General features: G+C 40.7%; 1 protein-coding gene across 2 annotated transcripts in view; it reads left to right on the forward strand.

Annotated features, from left to right (window-relative positions):
- DOK6 (docking protein 6) overlaps positions 1-14,963 on the forward strand; it is a 420,268-nt gene that overhangs the window by 363,087 nt on the left and 42,218 nt on the right. Inside the window, exon 8 of one of the 2 annotated variants that reach the window (XM_074985856.1) lies at positions 6,097-6,170. The exons of the other annotated variant lie outside the window; for it this stretch is intronic. Coding sequence (XP_074841957.1) covers positions 6,097-6,170 — 74 coding nt within the window. The remainder of the gene's footprint in view (positions 1-6,096; positions 6,171-14,963) is intronic. 2 annotated transcript variants of the gene reach the window in all.

Below are 14,963 nucleotides of genomic sequence, written 5' to 3' on the forward strand. Positions count from 1 at the left end.
ACCATTTCATAAAATATATAGAAACATTAAAGTATAATTTGGGTCATTTAAATCTTCATATACAGTGGTTGTTCTCCCTAAGACTTCAATTTTTTTTTGTTTTATTTTTCTCAGGACATAGCCAGTCTTGCGTAGTGGTCACATCTGCTCACTGCGGACTGTAGTCACTGAGCAGGAGTTGGAGTAATCAGAAGAGCTAGGTCAAGAGTCAGGGACAGTGTCAGGCTGGGGTTAGAAAGCAGAGATCCTTAGTACCACCAGGCTAGAATTAGGAGACATGGGTGAAGGTCAGAATCAGTCTGGGAATATCCTATGAATAGGGCCCTACCAAATTCACAGCCAGAAAAAGCCTGTCACAGACCATGAAACCTGGTCTCGCCCCTTGAAATCTGGTCTTTTTTGTGCTTTTGCCTCACACTATACAGATTGCATAGTAACAAAGAGGAAGCCGTGCTAGTCTGTACACTATCAAAACAAAAAGCAGTCAAGTAGCACTTTAAAGACTAGCAAAATGGTTTATTAGGTGAGCTTTTGTGGGACAGACCCACTTCTGGTCTGGCTATGGTCTGAAGAAGTGGGTCTGTGCCACGAAAGCTCACCTAATAAAACATTTTGCTAGTCTTTAAAGTGCTACTTGACTGCTTTTTGTTTTTATACAGATTCCAGAATGGAGACCTGCATATCCCAAATATGGAGGGTCACGGCCCAAGAGGAAGTTGTTGGGGGGGAGGTCAAAAAGTTATTTTAGCAGGGGGCTGCAGTATTGGCACCCTTACTACTGCACTGCCTTCAGATGTGGGCAGCTAGAGAGCAGTGGCTGTTAGCCAGGCATGCAGCTCTGAAGGCTGCGCCCCACCAGCAGCAGCACAGAAATAAAGGTGGCATGATATCCTATTGCCACTCTTACTTACGTGCTGCTGCCTTGCAAGTTAGGTAGCTACAGAGTAGCAGCTGCTAACTGAAGTACCAACTCTGTGGGCAGCAGTGCAGAAGAAAGGGTGACAATGTACCCTTACTTCTGCGCTGCAACTGGTGCCAGCTCTGCCTTCAGAGCTGGGCTCCTGGATAGCATCTGCTGCTCTTTAGCTGTCCAGCACTGAAGGCAGCACTGTTGACAGCAGGAGCACAGAGGTATGAGTAGTAGTACTGCAACCCCCAACTTTGTGACCTCCCCACAATTCCTTTTTGGGCCTGGACCCCCTACCATTACAGTACCATAAAATTTCACATTTAAATAATAGAAACAATGAAATGTATGCCTTTTAAAAATCCTGGACTGAGAAACAGAGCAAAACAGACCATGAATTTGGTAGGGCTCTAGCAATGAGAATATATTACATAGGATTATTTTGTAGTGATTCTCCATTATACTGGAGTCAGAAGTGTATTGCACAGTGGTGAGACACTTTACTTCCTGGTCTCACAGGGTAATGCTTCATACTTCCATTTTTTGTTTGTTTTGGGGGGTTTTTTTTCAGTTAGTTGTCTTAAACCTCTGTTCTCCCTTTAGATGTATGAGAAGAACTGAAGATTTTATTTTAATCTGCACCTTGATTTTATTGCACTTTTCTTCATCTAGATGATTGCACCAATAAGAAACAGGAAAAATAGCAATAAAATAATAATTTAGATTTACTATACTGTGTGCAGGTTGGACCTCCCTGGTCCCAGGACCCTTGGGACCTGACTAGTCCCAAATGCAGGTATTTGCTGGCCCAAGAGAGGTCCCCTGCCACTAGTCCCCAAGCCCCCATGCCTGCTGCCAGCCCCAATTCTGGCCCAGGTCGGTCCCCCATGCCACCAGCCCCAGCCTCATTGCCACCAGCCCCAGCCTCACTGCCACCAGATGCAGCTCTGGCCATGCTGCTGCAGCTTCAGCCCTGCTGCCACTGTCTGTTGCTCCAGACCCACGGCCACAGGCTTTGGCACCAGCCTCTCTGGCTTTGGCCCTGGTCCCAGGTCCATCCCCACTCCCACTAGAGGCAGCTCCAGTGCCATCAGCTCTGGCCCCAGCCATGGCCCCACTGCCACCAGCTCTGGCCCCAGCCCTGACCGTGCTACCAGATGCCAGACCCACGGCTGCTGGCTCTAGCCCCAGCTGTGCTGCTGGACACCAGCCCTGCTGCTACCACCTGCCTGGGTCTCTCTGGTCCAGGAACATCCATGGTCCTATTGGACCATGTACGTTGCTGGATCAGCAAATCCCAGTTTTTAGAAATACACCCTGTAGTATTGTATCCATATGCAACTATTATACAAGTGTGTCTTTGGATTTAGATTTGCTATTACATACAGAGTGAAATTGCAAAGTACACAATGAAGTATTAGAAGAAATAAAAAATAAAGGGCAAAAGTGTTTTGTAACATTAATTAGGTGTGGGCCTTACTTTTAGATTTGAAGAACTTTAATAAGAACAGTATAGCAAATGTGAGCATGCATTCCTTATCTTCCATCTCTTGTTTAAATAAGAATAGATACTTGTGGAATTCATTAGTTAAATAAAATGGAGGCACAAAAATACAGGCAATGACAGAGGGTTATCCATTGAGGTATGCCAGGATATGTACTCCCGCTTTTACTCCCATTGGTGCCTGAAGCTTGAAACTGGTAGCATTGGGCAGTGTGATAGTAGAGCCTGATGTCCATTCTTATTGCAGGGCTACTTGTGTTGGCCAGACATGGAGGGAGAAAGTACATTGAACCCTCTTGAAGGTTATAGCCACTATGTCAGTATGTGTTACTTTGGATCTTCTAGCACTAACGATGGCTGAACTATTTCCTCTTGGGGGGCATCTCTCGCTGTTATCCAAACCCTTCAGTGTACCACAGGGTGCTCAAGCACAGTCTGGCCTTATATGTGTGGAAAATACAGGCCTTCTAAAGTAGTTTCAGATCTGGGACTGAGGCACGAGCCCAGAATTTTGAGGAAGTTGAAATCCTGATCCAACATCTGCAGCACAGTTCCTCCTGAAATCAGTTTCACCTGAAAGTGCTTGTCATGAAGGTATATAATAAATTATATATCCTAATAGACATTGTCTGTAGATTTTTCCTGAGTAAACAAGTAAATGTCATGTGGGAGACTTGAAGTTTCTTGCTCGTAAGTCCAGCAGATGCTGGTATGGAGGAAGGGCTACCTCATTTTGCTCAACAGTGACTACACTTGCTAATTAAGAAGCAGCAGTGAGAAGCTCTTGGGGAAAAGGGGTAGAGGTCATGTTTTCATTCTGAATGCTGCTGCCTGCGGGCTGAGGTCCCAAAAGTTATGGACAATGTAAAACAAGGGAGAAGGCTGTAAGGTACTTAAAAAGATTTTCATGTTGTCAAATTTGAAGGTTCTTTGTTCATTTGTGATATGATTGCAATAATCTTCATCCCAATGATTGTCACCTCAGTGAAACTACTTAGTCTGTAGCTACCTGTTGGCAAGTTCTCATGGCATTTTAATTGTATTTTAAAAAAGCACAGTAAAAATGGTTCCATATTGAATGCTTCGAAAATCATGCAACTGTTGGATTTCAAGTAGTTTCATTAATGTGCGCTACATAGATCTTTGAACCTTTTTTGGCTTTGTGTCTACTGAGTGGCAGATGGCTGTTTTTAATTAGATTTTGTGATACTGGCTGCTCTTAGGGCTTGTCATTGCTGCATTGTTGGCTCAGAATTATAATATGTGTGCTAACCCTAATTTGACTCAACACATGAAAACCTCTGTCCTGAGTTCAGTGATGCTTGCAACTCAGACTAACTGTTGCAATGAAGAAAAGCCTTTAGTAAATTAGTATATGTGAAAGGTGCAACTCTGAACATAAGTTTTAAAGTGCTGCACAGTATTTCCCTTGAGTTGTACATTAACTCCTTTTCTTGGATCACTGCAATTTTTGAGGGAAAAGTAAGAAGGAAAAATTAGCAGCAAATCACCTTAATTGTTTAATTATTTTTCAGAGAACATCAGATAGCTGGGATTTTGAAATGAGGACACTGGAAAAACAGATTTCTCCCCTCCCCAAAAATGTGTGTGGTATTTCACAGTATGAAAATAGGAGAACCTTGTACCCATTATTCTAACATGCAGTCTGATTTCACACCTGCCATTTTCTGAGACATCCCATTATGGATTTTTATTTTATTTTATTTTATTACTCCTTTTTTGCATATATAATATTGCATATTGGTAACCTCTACTATCATAAGGAAATTGGAGTGACTATCAGAATTTCCATCCTGCAGAAAATTCTGGTATTTCAGTATGTTTTCTTCCAAATCAGGATCAAAGGTTGAAATATCAATTTTGATGGAACAAATAGCTCCAAAACTTCTCAGTTCAGAAATAAGTGTTTCATTTCAGCATTTTTAATCAAACCAAAATATTCTGGTGTTGCCAAATCAAAACATTTCATTCTGATATGTTAAACTGACCTGAAACATTTCATTCTGAACAATCCGTTATTTGCTCAGCTCTAAATGCAATGTTCGTAATACAGGTTATATCCTAAATTTCCACACACATGATTCCCAAAGTGAAGATTTAAGAACCATTGATTGTGGGGTTTTTGGTTTGGTTTTTTTTTTGGTTGTTTTGTTTTTTTAGCGACAGTGTCTTATTAATTAAGACATCTTGAATTGGACTTCAGTGACTTATTGTGGGACAAACTTTTCTGGGTTGGCTGCTCTGGAGAGAAATAAACTGATGATTAATGAAACCAAAGGACCCAAACTTGGAGGAATGGGTGAAGTTGAAAGTGTTTTTGGTTTTGGGTTTTGTTTTTTTTTGTTTGGCGTGGGTTGGATTGGAATTTTTTTAATCACTTAATTTTGATTTTTTAAAATTTTTGTCTGTCCCTTTTGCCCCTGTAATTATGGTGGAAATTAGCTATTGTATTTTGATGATATTTTGCCAAGTAGTGCATGTGATAAATAACATAACAAGGATGGGTATCGAGTGTCATCATTTTATTCACAGTGAGCTGTATTACCAACTTCCAAGCCAACCCGAGGAAGGCACAGTGGATAGCTATATTGCCCAGGATTAGGGGTAACAATTAGAATGCTACTCAGAGATTCACAACTGGATGCTGGCTTCTCCCTTGCTGGGGGAATAAATCTGTACCAGCTCTTTTGCTAGATCAGTGTACTGGCACCATTGTGTCTGTATAAAGCACTGTCTGCCTCTGACAGGCCACTCCTCATATCAGGGGGAGGAAGAAGCAGTCTGCCACTGTCAGGATATGTCTACATTTGTAGGAAGATCGATGCACTGGCAGTTGATCTTCCAGGGTTCGATTTAGAGCGGCTAGTGGGGAAATGCTAAATCAAACTGTCATGGCGCCGACGTCAGCCCTGGTGTACCTGGTCTTTGTGAGAAGTAAGGGAAGTTGATGAGACAGTTTCTCCCACCAACGTCCTGCTGGGAGATATCAGCAAAAACTGTTGTTAGATAAGTTGACTCCACCTATGCAATTCTCATAGCTGAATTTGTGAATCTAAAATCAATTTTACCTCCCACTGTAGACCTGGCCTCAGATTTTCTATCACTGTCTGCAGGTTTTGGCAGTGCAGATAGTGAGGCAGGTGAGTAAAGGGGTACTTTGTTCCTCTGTGCAGATGCATAGCCAGCTCATGATCAACCACCCTGTAACCTGTCTAAATTGATCAAGAAACAATGACTGAGTCATCCAAGTTGATATAGTTAATTAGTGCTTTATATACATTTTTAATTGGTTGTGGTTTCTTTCAAAAATTAAAACATTCTCACCCTCACACCATTGATCATTGTTCTTGTGTTATATTAATGTATTGATATCACCAGTTTTATTGTCTGTGTTATGCTAATGTATACATGTGTTTCCATGAATAGTTATGATGACCTTCCACACAAGATAAAGGAAAGCCCATCAAGCAAATCTATATATTTGACCTAATTTTGCTACTTTTCCACATGTTTTCAAATGGATAAAAACAATGCCATAGTTTCTTTCTGAACGTATATATATAAATGTAACACAATGACTGGCTTGTTTCCATAAACATGCCTACATGTTGAATGAACACAAATGATGCTTGTTTTTAAACAAGATTTCTGTGTACTACATTAGGATGTCTAATGGGCGAGTCGTCAGATTTCCTGGTTTCTTGGTCACGGACTGATGATATCAAACCAGGGATGCAGGTACAATATGCTTTTCTCTTTTTGCTCATCATCAATCCAAATCTCAGCCTCTCAGAATGATCATGAATAATTCGGGTGCTGAAAATGAAATTCAAAGCCTGTTTGCATAAACACCAAAGCATGAACTCCAGTTTGAAAAAAGCATGCTCTCATCGTAATTACTGTCCATGCAGTGTGCGTTTGATTGGATGATTCCTGACAGGCTTTGTTGGCTGTTTGTTTTCTCCATGTCTGCCATTACGTTGTTCATCAGTGTCTTGTGAGATGAGGGTCCTGTCATCAGCAAGCTTTTGTAGTTGCAGCCATTTTACCATAGGTCAGCTGAGCAGTTTGGGCTTAGGAAACAAAAATATGTTTCATTCTGTCTTGTCAACTGTCACGTTACTTTCCGCTCATCAGAACAGGTATTTAATTCTAAGAAATAGCTCAGCAGCTCTTCGTCTTTTTTGTCCCTCAATAGAAACACTTCTGTGTGATCACATACGTGCATTTTGTCAATCTTATGCTCTGCTTGCCCATATAACTGTTTCTGAAGAGCTTTGTTTTCCTTCAACCATCACCATGCATTGTTGAAGACAACCTGAAGTGATCTGATGGCTTCTGGTGAGGACAAGCACTGTGCATGCTCTGGATGCCTGTGTCTAAATTTCAGTTATAGGTTAGCTCCCTTGCAATTCACCACTGATGCCAAGAGACTCAAATGCGTAACCACAGGAGCTTCATCTCCCAGTGTAGGGGGATTCTGTAATATCTCAGCGACAGCATAATAGTTTGTACAGCATTTTCCTCCCTGCAGCCTGTGTAGGGAGTATTTTCCAAGGAAAGGGGGATGTATTTGTGAAGTCTCTATAATACAGGGATCCCTGGATGACGTTTGGACCTGCTAGTCCTCAGGCTCTTGTAATTTGTGTGTGAGGGTTTGTCCCATACAAATAGCTAAGGACTGGTATAGTGTAGAGGTAGCTTAAAAACAACTTTTTTGTATACACCAGCCACCCACATAATTAATGGTTTCAGAGGGGTTGCTGTAGCACCTTAGAGATTAACAAATTTATGAGCTTTTGTGGGTAATATCTATTTCCTCTGCTGAGTCTCATCTGAAGCTGAATATCTGGGTCAAAAGTTTTGCAGTGGTGTTTAGGGTATGTTAAAATCATAAATGGGAAGAGTATTAAGCAGTAATCCTCCATGGCATGATTCTCCTCTTGCTTACCCTAATGCAAGTCGGGGGTAACTCAATTGACTTGAATGTAATTCTATCAATGTAATGCTGTTGTGGGAGAAGAAAAATATAGATGGCATTTAAATGGCAGCACTGTCATGTCTGTCGGGTGCTTACTCCTCTTGCTTAATGATTCAAGCCACAATAGATATTGGATTTTGTTTGTCAGCCAGATCAGAGAAATAAAGGGTTGTTACTCATATGGAAGAAGTCAGCTCTCCGCTGGTACAAAGCAACATAGCTCACTTGATTTAAAGAATTTATGGAGATTTACACAGCTGAGAATTTGTCCCTTTTATAGGAAACTATGTTCATATTTTTTTCAACTTGAGAAGTATTTGCCTCTGTTGATTATTTGTTCAATGAAACGTGTCAGAGCACTTGTTCACCAAATCTGATCTTCATTTTGGTATGTACTCATCTCTTTTTATACAAGTTTTAGGTGCCTTTTCTCTGATAAGGAAGTGTTCTCTTGACTGCGTAGGGTGACAGAACCTGTTAGTGAAGGGGAATAGGAAATGCCAAGTAATGAGCTCATCATCACAGACCTATAGAAATGGCCTTTTCCCCAGTACCATATGCACATAAAAGTGCCCCAAGCTCACACTGTCATGATTAAAGTCAGGGGTGAGCAAAGTGGGGGGCATGAAATTTCATAAGGGGGGCACACCATGATTGGTTGCTGGGCTCATTCATCACATTAAAATGTTGAAATACGTTACTGTTTTCGTGCATGTGTATTCACATTTATATACTGATAAATAAAAGTTCTTACATTCTACCTATAGTAATCCTTCAAAATGTGCGATTTCAAGTTGCACTTAACTCACATTAATGCGAGTTAAGTGCAACTCAAAATCCTGCTCCCCCCAGCCCTGGCTGAAGCCCCCCAGCCTGCGCAGCCCTGGTTCAAGCCCCCGCCAGCTCCAGCTCAACCCCCTTCCCAGCACCAGTTCGCTCCCTATGCTGCACAGCTCCGGTTCACTCCCTCCCCACCACGCAGCTCTGGCTCAGGCTCAGGCTCAACCTCCCAAAGAACCGTGCGGCCCCAGTTTACCACTCTCCCCTGCCTCCTGCAGCCCTAACCCACCCCAGGCTTAACCCTCCTGTCCCCATCCAACAGCCCCTCCCCAACCCCCCACCCCACCCCAGGACTTACCTTTCAAAAGAGCTCCAGGTGCTCCTGCTGCTTCCACAGCTGCAGAATGTGTTTCGCTGGGGAAGAAAGCCCTCCCCCCGCAACTTACGCAAAATTTGAGTTATGCCAGGGTGTGTGGGAACACAACCCTTGCATAACTCGAGGGACTACTGTACTTATCTTCTTACACCTCCCATATGTATTATATATATATTTGGAGTGGGAAGTTGATTGCCAGCCTGTGTAGTTATGCTCATGTTGGCTGACTGCCTAAAACCAGGAGTGTAGCTGTAGCAGCACAGGCAGAGGTTAGAGGCAGAACAGGCTAACCAAGCTGAGTATAATTCTGCCCTGACCCCCATGGGTACGTATTCAGGGTGGCTGGCCCAGGCCGTCAAGCACAGCTGTCAATGTGTCCTGTTTTTAATTAATTTTGGTTATATAACAAAACTTTCCAATGGTTTGGGATACGTTAGACAGGTTAGTGGGACCCTGCTAATTGCAGGTATAAAAAGTCGGGTCTGATGTAAAAAGTTTGCTCATCCCTGGTTTAAGTGAATACCCACAGAGTGAGGTCTGTGCTGCTGCACTGAGTGTCAATAAAGCAACAGTCAGTCTGGGACTGATGATCCCCTTGTCTCCCTGAAAACAGCTTTAGTCAGTAGGATGCATAAGGCATGCACCACCCTGCATATTGGCCTCTGCTGCATTCCCTGCTCCCCATCCAAAGAGACAGACAGAACTTTCTTTGGATCATGTCTGTGCAAGCTCTAGACATGTAAACTGATGTCACTATTAAAGGTGAAATATGACTCACCTCCTAACCATTCACACAGCATTCCCAGCTTTCAGAGACACATGGGGCAAGTGGCCAGATCCACAAATGTCATTGTATATCTCATCGAGCAGCAGAGTGCTATCCATAGACAATCAGGCAGGAATATGTGCATCGATCAAATGTGGATTTGCAGCTGCTTGAAATGACTATGTGAAATAGTGCCTTTGAGAGAGGCAAATATCTCTCTTATCTAATCAAATATTATTGCAAATGAGTGCAGGATATATTTTTCAGTACATAAGTGAATGTTGTGTGTGTTGTTCTTCCTTCCTGAAAAAAGGTTTTCACGAGTGATATGTTTGATTGATTCAGCTATCTTCCAGTTCTGAATTTTTGTCAAGATTGTTAACACGCAGCACAGATAACTAGGAGATATTTATTAGTCATTCCCTCAGCCACTTCGCAACCCAGTTATTGACCCACTCTCTTAGCCCACACAAAAGAAACAAACAAAATCATATAATGCAGAACAAAATAAAATGTGACTTGAAGGTGGGATGCACAGATGCTATTCACTGTATAATAACCATCCCAACAAATACAGGTAACATATTTGCATATATTAATTCCAAATTCATTGATGTATCTCATTTTTTTTTATGTGTGTCGAGGCTGTGGCTGTACTTGGGGCAGGGGAAGCAGTTCCCAGCTTGCTTAGACTTACTCATGCTAGCTCTTATCAAGCATGTGCATGAAAAATAGTAAGTGTAGTTATGATAGCATGGGCAGCTGTGCTTGATGGCCTGGGCCAGGCACTCTGAACATGCACCCATGGGGTCGGGGTAGACTTACACTCAGTTTGGTTAGGCTGTTCTGCTTCTAACTTCTGCCTGTGCTGCTACAGCTACACTATTGTTTTTTAGACAGCCAACACAGTCTGGGAATCAACTTCCCACTCCAAATTCACATAGAGCTTAAACCTCCCCTAGCCTAGATTTTCAAAATACCTTGGTCAAGAAAGAATAAGGTTAGCCACCAGGCATTCTACTTTAGTTGGTGCTGCACTACATTTTCATTTATTCTACCTGCCATCTTAATCCAGCTTCCATCCAGAGTGCCTTCCTCAGTTAAAAAGGTCTTCAGACAAGAAGTATCCTATAATGGACATCAGGATTAGCTGTAAACTCTCCATCACCTTTTCCAACTAGACTTTTGTGACTTTACAATCACAAAGTACGTTGATTATATTACTTACATAATGCTGACCCCTCCAACAAAACGTTGTAGGTATGACACCCAAGCTACCCATTTTCTGTGGTGTTTATTGTATAATAGCTTTTAAAATCTTTTCTCACTGCCTATTTTCATTTTTCCCCACTCAGCTTCATTTTTCACTGGCCCTAAGTGCCCATTAGTGATGCATCTTAGAAATGTAGACACTTGGCAAGCACTAAATCTGATTTTTCTTAGTAATGTGGCATGAGCGAACAAGAGCCAGATCCTCAATTCTTCTAAATTGGTATGACTCCTCTATCTGACCCTTGTTCATGCATGAAACAAGATTCCTATTTGCCCCTTATTCCACAGAACACATTCACCTTATCATAAATATGCTTGGTTATACTTCAGTCTTTACTATTTGTATATGTTATGCTATATGTTTCCATGTGTACAGTTTAATTAAACCTCCAAATAATAATTTCTTATTTAAACCTCATCAGGTTACCTAATAGCAGTAGCATTTCCTATGCCTAGCAGATAGGGTTCTGTTTTATTTGGGATGTGATAATTTGGCAGTGCTAAACAGAAAATTCTGGCACTTGCCAAGCATTTATTACATACTTAGTGCAGTGCCTGTAAAGGTCACATTTCCTGGCCCGTTCTGGTCAGGAGTCTAATTTCTAGTGGCAATGCACAACTTCAGTCATAATGGTTATAAGCAAGTTCGCTGATGTGGATGCCCAGAGTGAGAGAGAATTATTATAACTTGGCACCTTTGAACTGTTAATACTTGAAATATAAGTCCTTTGACAGGACTTTGCTATTAGGAAGGTAAACAGACATCATCATACTCTTTGAGTAGGATTTGTTCTGAGTGTCATTGTGAGAAAGAATAGAGGCAGGGAATATTCTGTTGAATATTATTACCCAGCATCATTAAGCTCAGAGTTTGTGTATTTTTTATTTGAAGATTTTAAAAAGTGTACTGACTTGCTTTTTACAGAAAGAGTACTCAGTGCCTGGCTATTAATACCAACTGTAGATATTACAGAGTCACATTTTAAAAGTTGCCATTGTTCTTTGCTTGTGCTCCCTTTGATGTATAGTGTGAGTTCCAGTTTTAAAATCCCCAGTGACTGCATTCTTTTTTGCCCTAGTGCATTGTTATAAAAGGAACACAGTATAGACTGAATATTCAATTAGTTACTATCTCAGGCTGTTCAAGAACTGATCTGATCAGCTGGAAAGGGTTCTGTCTAGACATACCAAGATTTTAGATTGCATTATTTATCAAGGTTTGTAGTAAACAGTACATATTTTTCAGCAAGTGTTTGACATATAAGTTGTAAAACCAAACTGTCAGCACTAGACTATTCTGTATCTGTATTATACCAGCAAAGCTGTTGGCACTACGGTGATTTACACTAGCTAAGAGTCTGTCCCAATATATTCACTAAGGGTCTGATCCTACAAACAGAGTACGACCTAGATCTTTAAGGTATTTAGGTACCCAGTCCCCATTGAAATCAATATCAGCAGTATCTGAAGGTGCTTAATACATTGCAGGTGACTCTCAGCACATCACAGTGTTGCACTGACAAAGGGAGAGGGCAAAGGCTTTACAAAATACTGCTGATTGCTCAAAGAACCTCCTGTATTTAAATAGTTTTGTTTGTATGGGCAAACTATCTCCTTTAAAACCTGGAATATATTGTTCCAAAACTTTATGAACAACCCACTTTTGGACTTCTGGTATAGATTTCTTCCCTCTAACTAACCTTTCTGAGAAATTTCTTGCCACCAGCTTCTTTTACATCGGTATATGTACCAGATGAAGTTGTTCTCTGAAGAAATGCGCTGTAAAATAATTGTCCAGGTATTGAATTGATCATTGCACAGGTACTAAATATGGGCCAGCTTCTGTCCTCTGGGAGAAGGGGTATGGTTACCATGGAAACCATGGGGAACTCTCTGCCCACCTCTAAAGTTAAAATTTTGGCCAGTGAGAAATAGGCAATGTGTGTAAATAAATCCTGTCTTATCATGATTATCTTTGTTTTCTCTTACCTGTGTTTGAGACTTGGTGAAAGACTACTGAAAATACATTAACCAACACAGATGTTGAATAGTTTCATGCTGAAAGAATGATTCTTCAAAGACCTTTTGTGTGAGAGAGTTCCTCAAACAAACTTTTTACCATTAACACCTGACAAAATGTGAAATTTCAGTTCCATATTTTTCAGAAAAATTTCTCACTACTTTCAAAAGACTAAGTAAATTGGCAATAATTGGAAAAGGTGACCGGTCTCAATTCCTTCTTGTAAAGATGAGTTTTCCCGAGAGCAAGTAATCAGTTTTGCTTCCATACTTACCAGCAACCAATTTTGAACCCTTAGGTTATTTTCATGGCTAATAAAAAAAAATTCTTTAAAGTTCTTGCCTATAGTGCTGTGTTTTAAAACCAAGAAGGAAATGAGTTGATTTCATCTCTGTCTGAATATTTATCTCAGTGGATCATTAAATTGTCTCCCAGGCTTGCTTTGTAGCTACTGACCATGGACAATTTGCCATCTGTTTTCTATATGACCAATGTATGGTAGGTTATTTAATGTAATAGCTTCCTTAAACTATTGAAAATATTGAATGCATTTTACAACAATCCAGAAGATGAAAATAAAAGCTTTGTATGACTAAAATATGTAGCAGTGTAAGATAAAAATAACTGTATTAAGCCTTGGCTCTTTAAGCAACCCAGCATTTTGATGACTGTAAGTAGTTAATCACTCCATGGTGATGAAGTGTGCAGATGAGCCAAGCTAAGCAGGGAAGATTTGGTGCAAAAAATTACTAGCTAGGCCAACAGAGGCATTAACAGAGGTGGCTAACAAGAGAGTTTGGGACAGAGTGTGACAGGTTTTCTTTTGAGATTCAGCACTATTTAGCATGTCAAGATGACTAATGATGGAACAGTGGTGGTAGTCTGCAACGCATGTGCCATGTTCTTTCTCCTGCTTGAGCCTGGAAGAGATTTATTTTCCATGAAGCACAATTTAGTTGCTGGAGGAAAAAATTTTTGGAATTGGAGGGGCATGTTGAGATACTCTGAGAATCAGAGAAGCTGGTAACTCTGAGACAACATGGTTGGGAAATTCCAGTACCCCAGGCTCAAGGAAGAATGGAGCTGCTACCAAGAAATTGGAGAAGTAGTCAGAGAGGAGGCTTAGTGGCTTGTAACCATCAAAGGCAAGAAGTCTGGGCTGGAGACAGGTGAGGATAGGTAGACTGTGACCACTAGAAAGAAGAGAAGGAGAAGGAATTCCACGTTACTAGAAGGTTCAAAACAATACCAACTCCTCGTTCTGGAAACTATGGAAGTTTCTATTCAGAGCCCAAGAGATCTGAAAGAAATATCCAGACAGGTGAGTAAATAGCTTGTTGGCCCAACCTGTATAAAAATCAGACTAGTCTGCAAAGAGTTCTCTAACCATCTAAGGAAGACAGACAGTCCTTGTTGGATACATTGTACACTCAGACAAATCAAAAGAACATTCTGCAAGGGACAGGTGGACAACAGGATGCCACTCTAAGACTGCAGAGATTTCTGAAGTTGAAGGGAAAGGATCAGTTGGTGATTGCTCATATTATCACCCATGTTGTGTCATGGGCTTTTGTCAAGTATGTTCACATGAGGGGAGTATCTCAGTTTCTGATAGTAGTTTAGTCTCTGTGCCCATTCAGTTCTTGGTATCTGTGCAAAGACTGTCAACCAGCATGCTATTTGTACTATTTTGGTTTTTGTAACGTAGACACTTGCCCAATAAGAACTGACGTTTTCATAGAGGCCTTCAAAGAGCTGTCTACTATTAATAGGTCTTGGACTTTAGTAGCCAGGGCTGGATTTGGACCAATAATCTGGAGTTAAAATTTTCTTTATAAATGTTCTGAATGGTGAATCCCAGTTCTCATGGCACTATAGGTCTAGAATGATATTCCAAGGGGAATATTTGCTTGTCATACCCTTGGGAAAAGCATGAGCTGGCAACAAAAGACTGGAATTAATAAGTCATCAATAATATTTCTAGAAAGCCTGAGGAATTAATAAATTCAATTTCTAATGTATATTTTAATCTTTCACCTGTAAAGTAGCTCATTGAATTCAGAGCAGACAATCTAGTGACTTAGCTTCTGTATTTTTACAAATATAATTACTTTCATAAACTATGAAGACATTTTTACTCTTTCCAAGGTGGTATAATACCTAAATTGGTGGTCTCCTGTGTGGCACTGATGTGTTTTATAGCATTATAATCTCATAAGGTATGTATTTAATAACTAACTTCTCGCATTATATTTAGCAAGAACTATATTTTTTTCTTTTTGCTAAATTGAGAGGGGTGCGGGGAAAACATGGATAATATATTTTAATTTAATATA

The sequence above is a fragment of the Carettochelys insculpta genome, chromosome 2 (assembly GCF_033958435.1).
Source record: "Carettochelys insculpta isolate YL-2023 chromosome 2, ASM3395843v1, whole genome shotgun sequence".
In the NCBI taxonomy this organism is placed as follows: Eukaryota; Metazoa; Chordata; order Testudines; family Carettochelyidae; genus Carettochelys; species Carettochelys insculpta.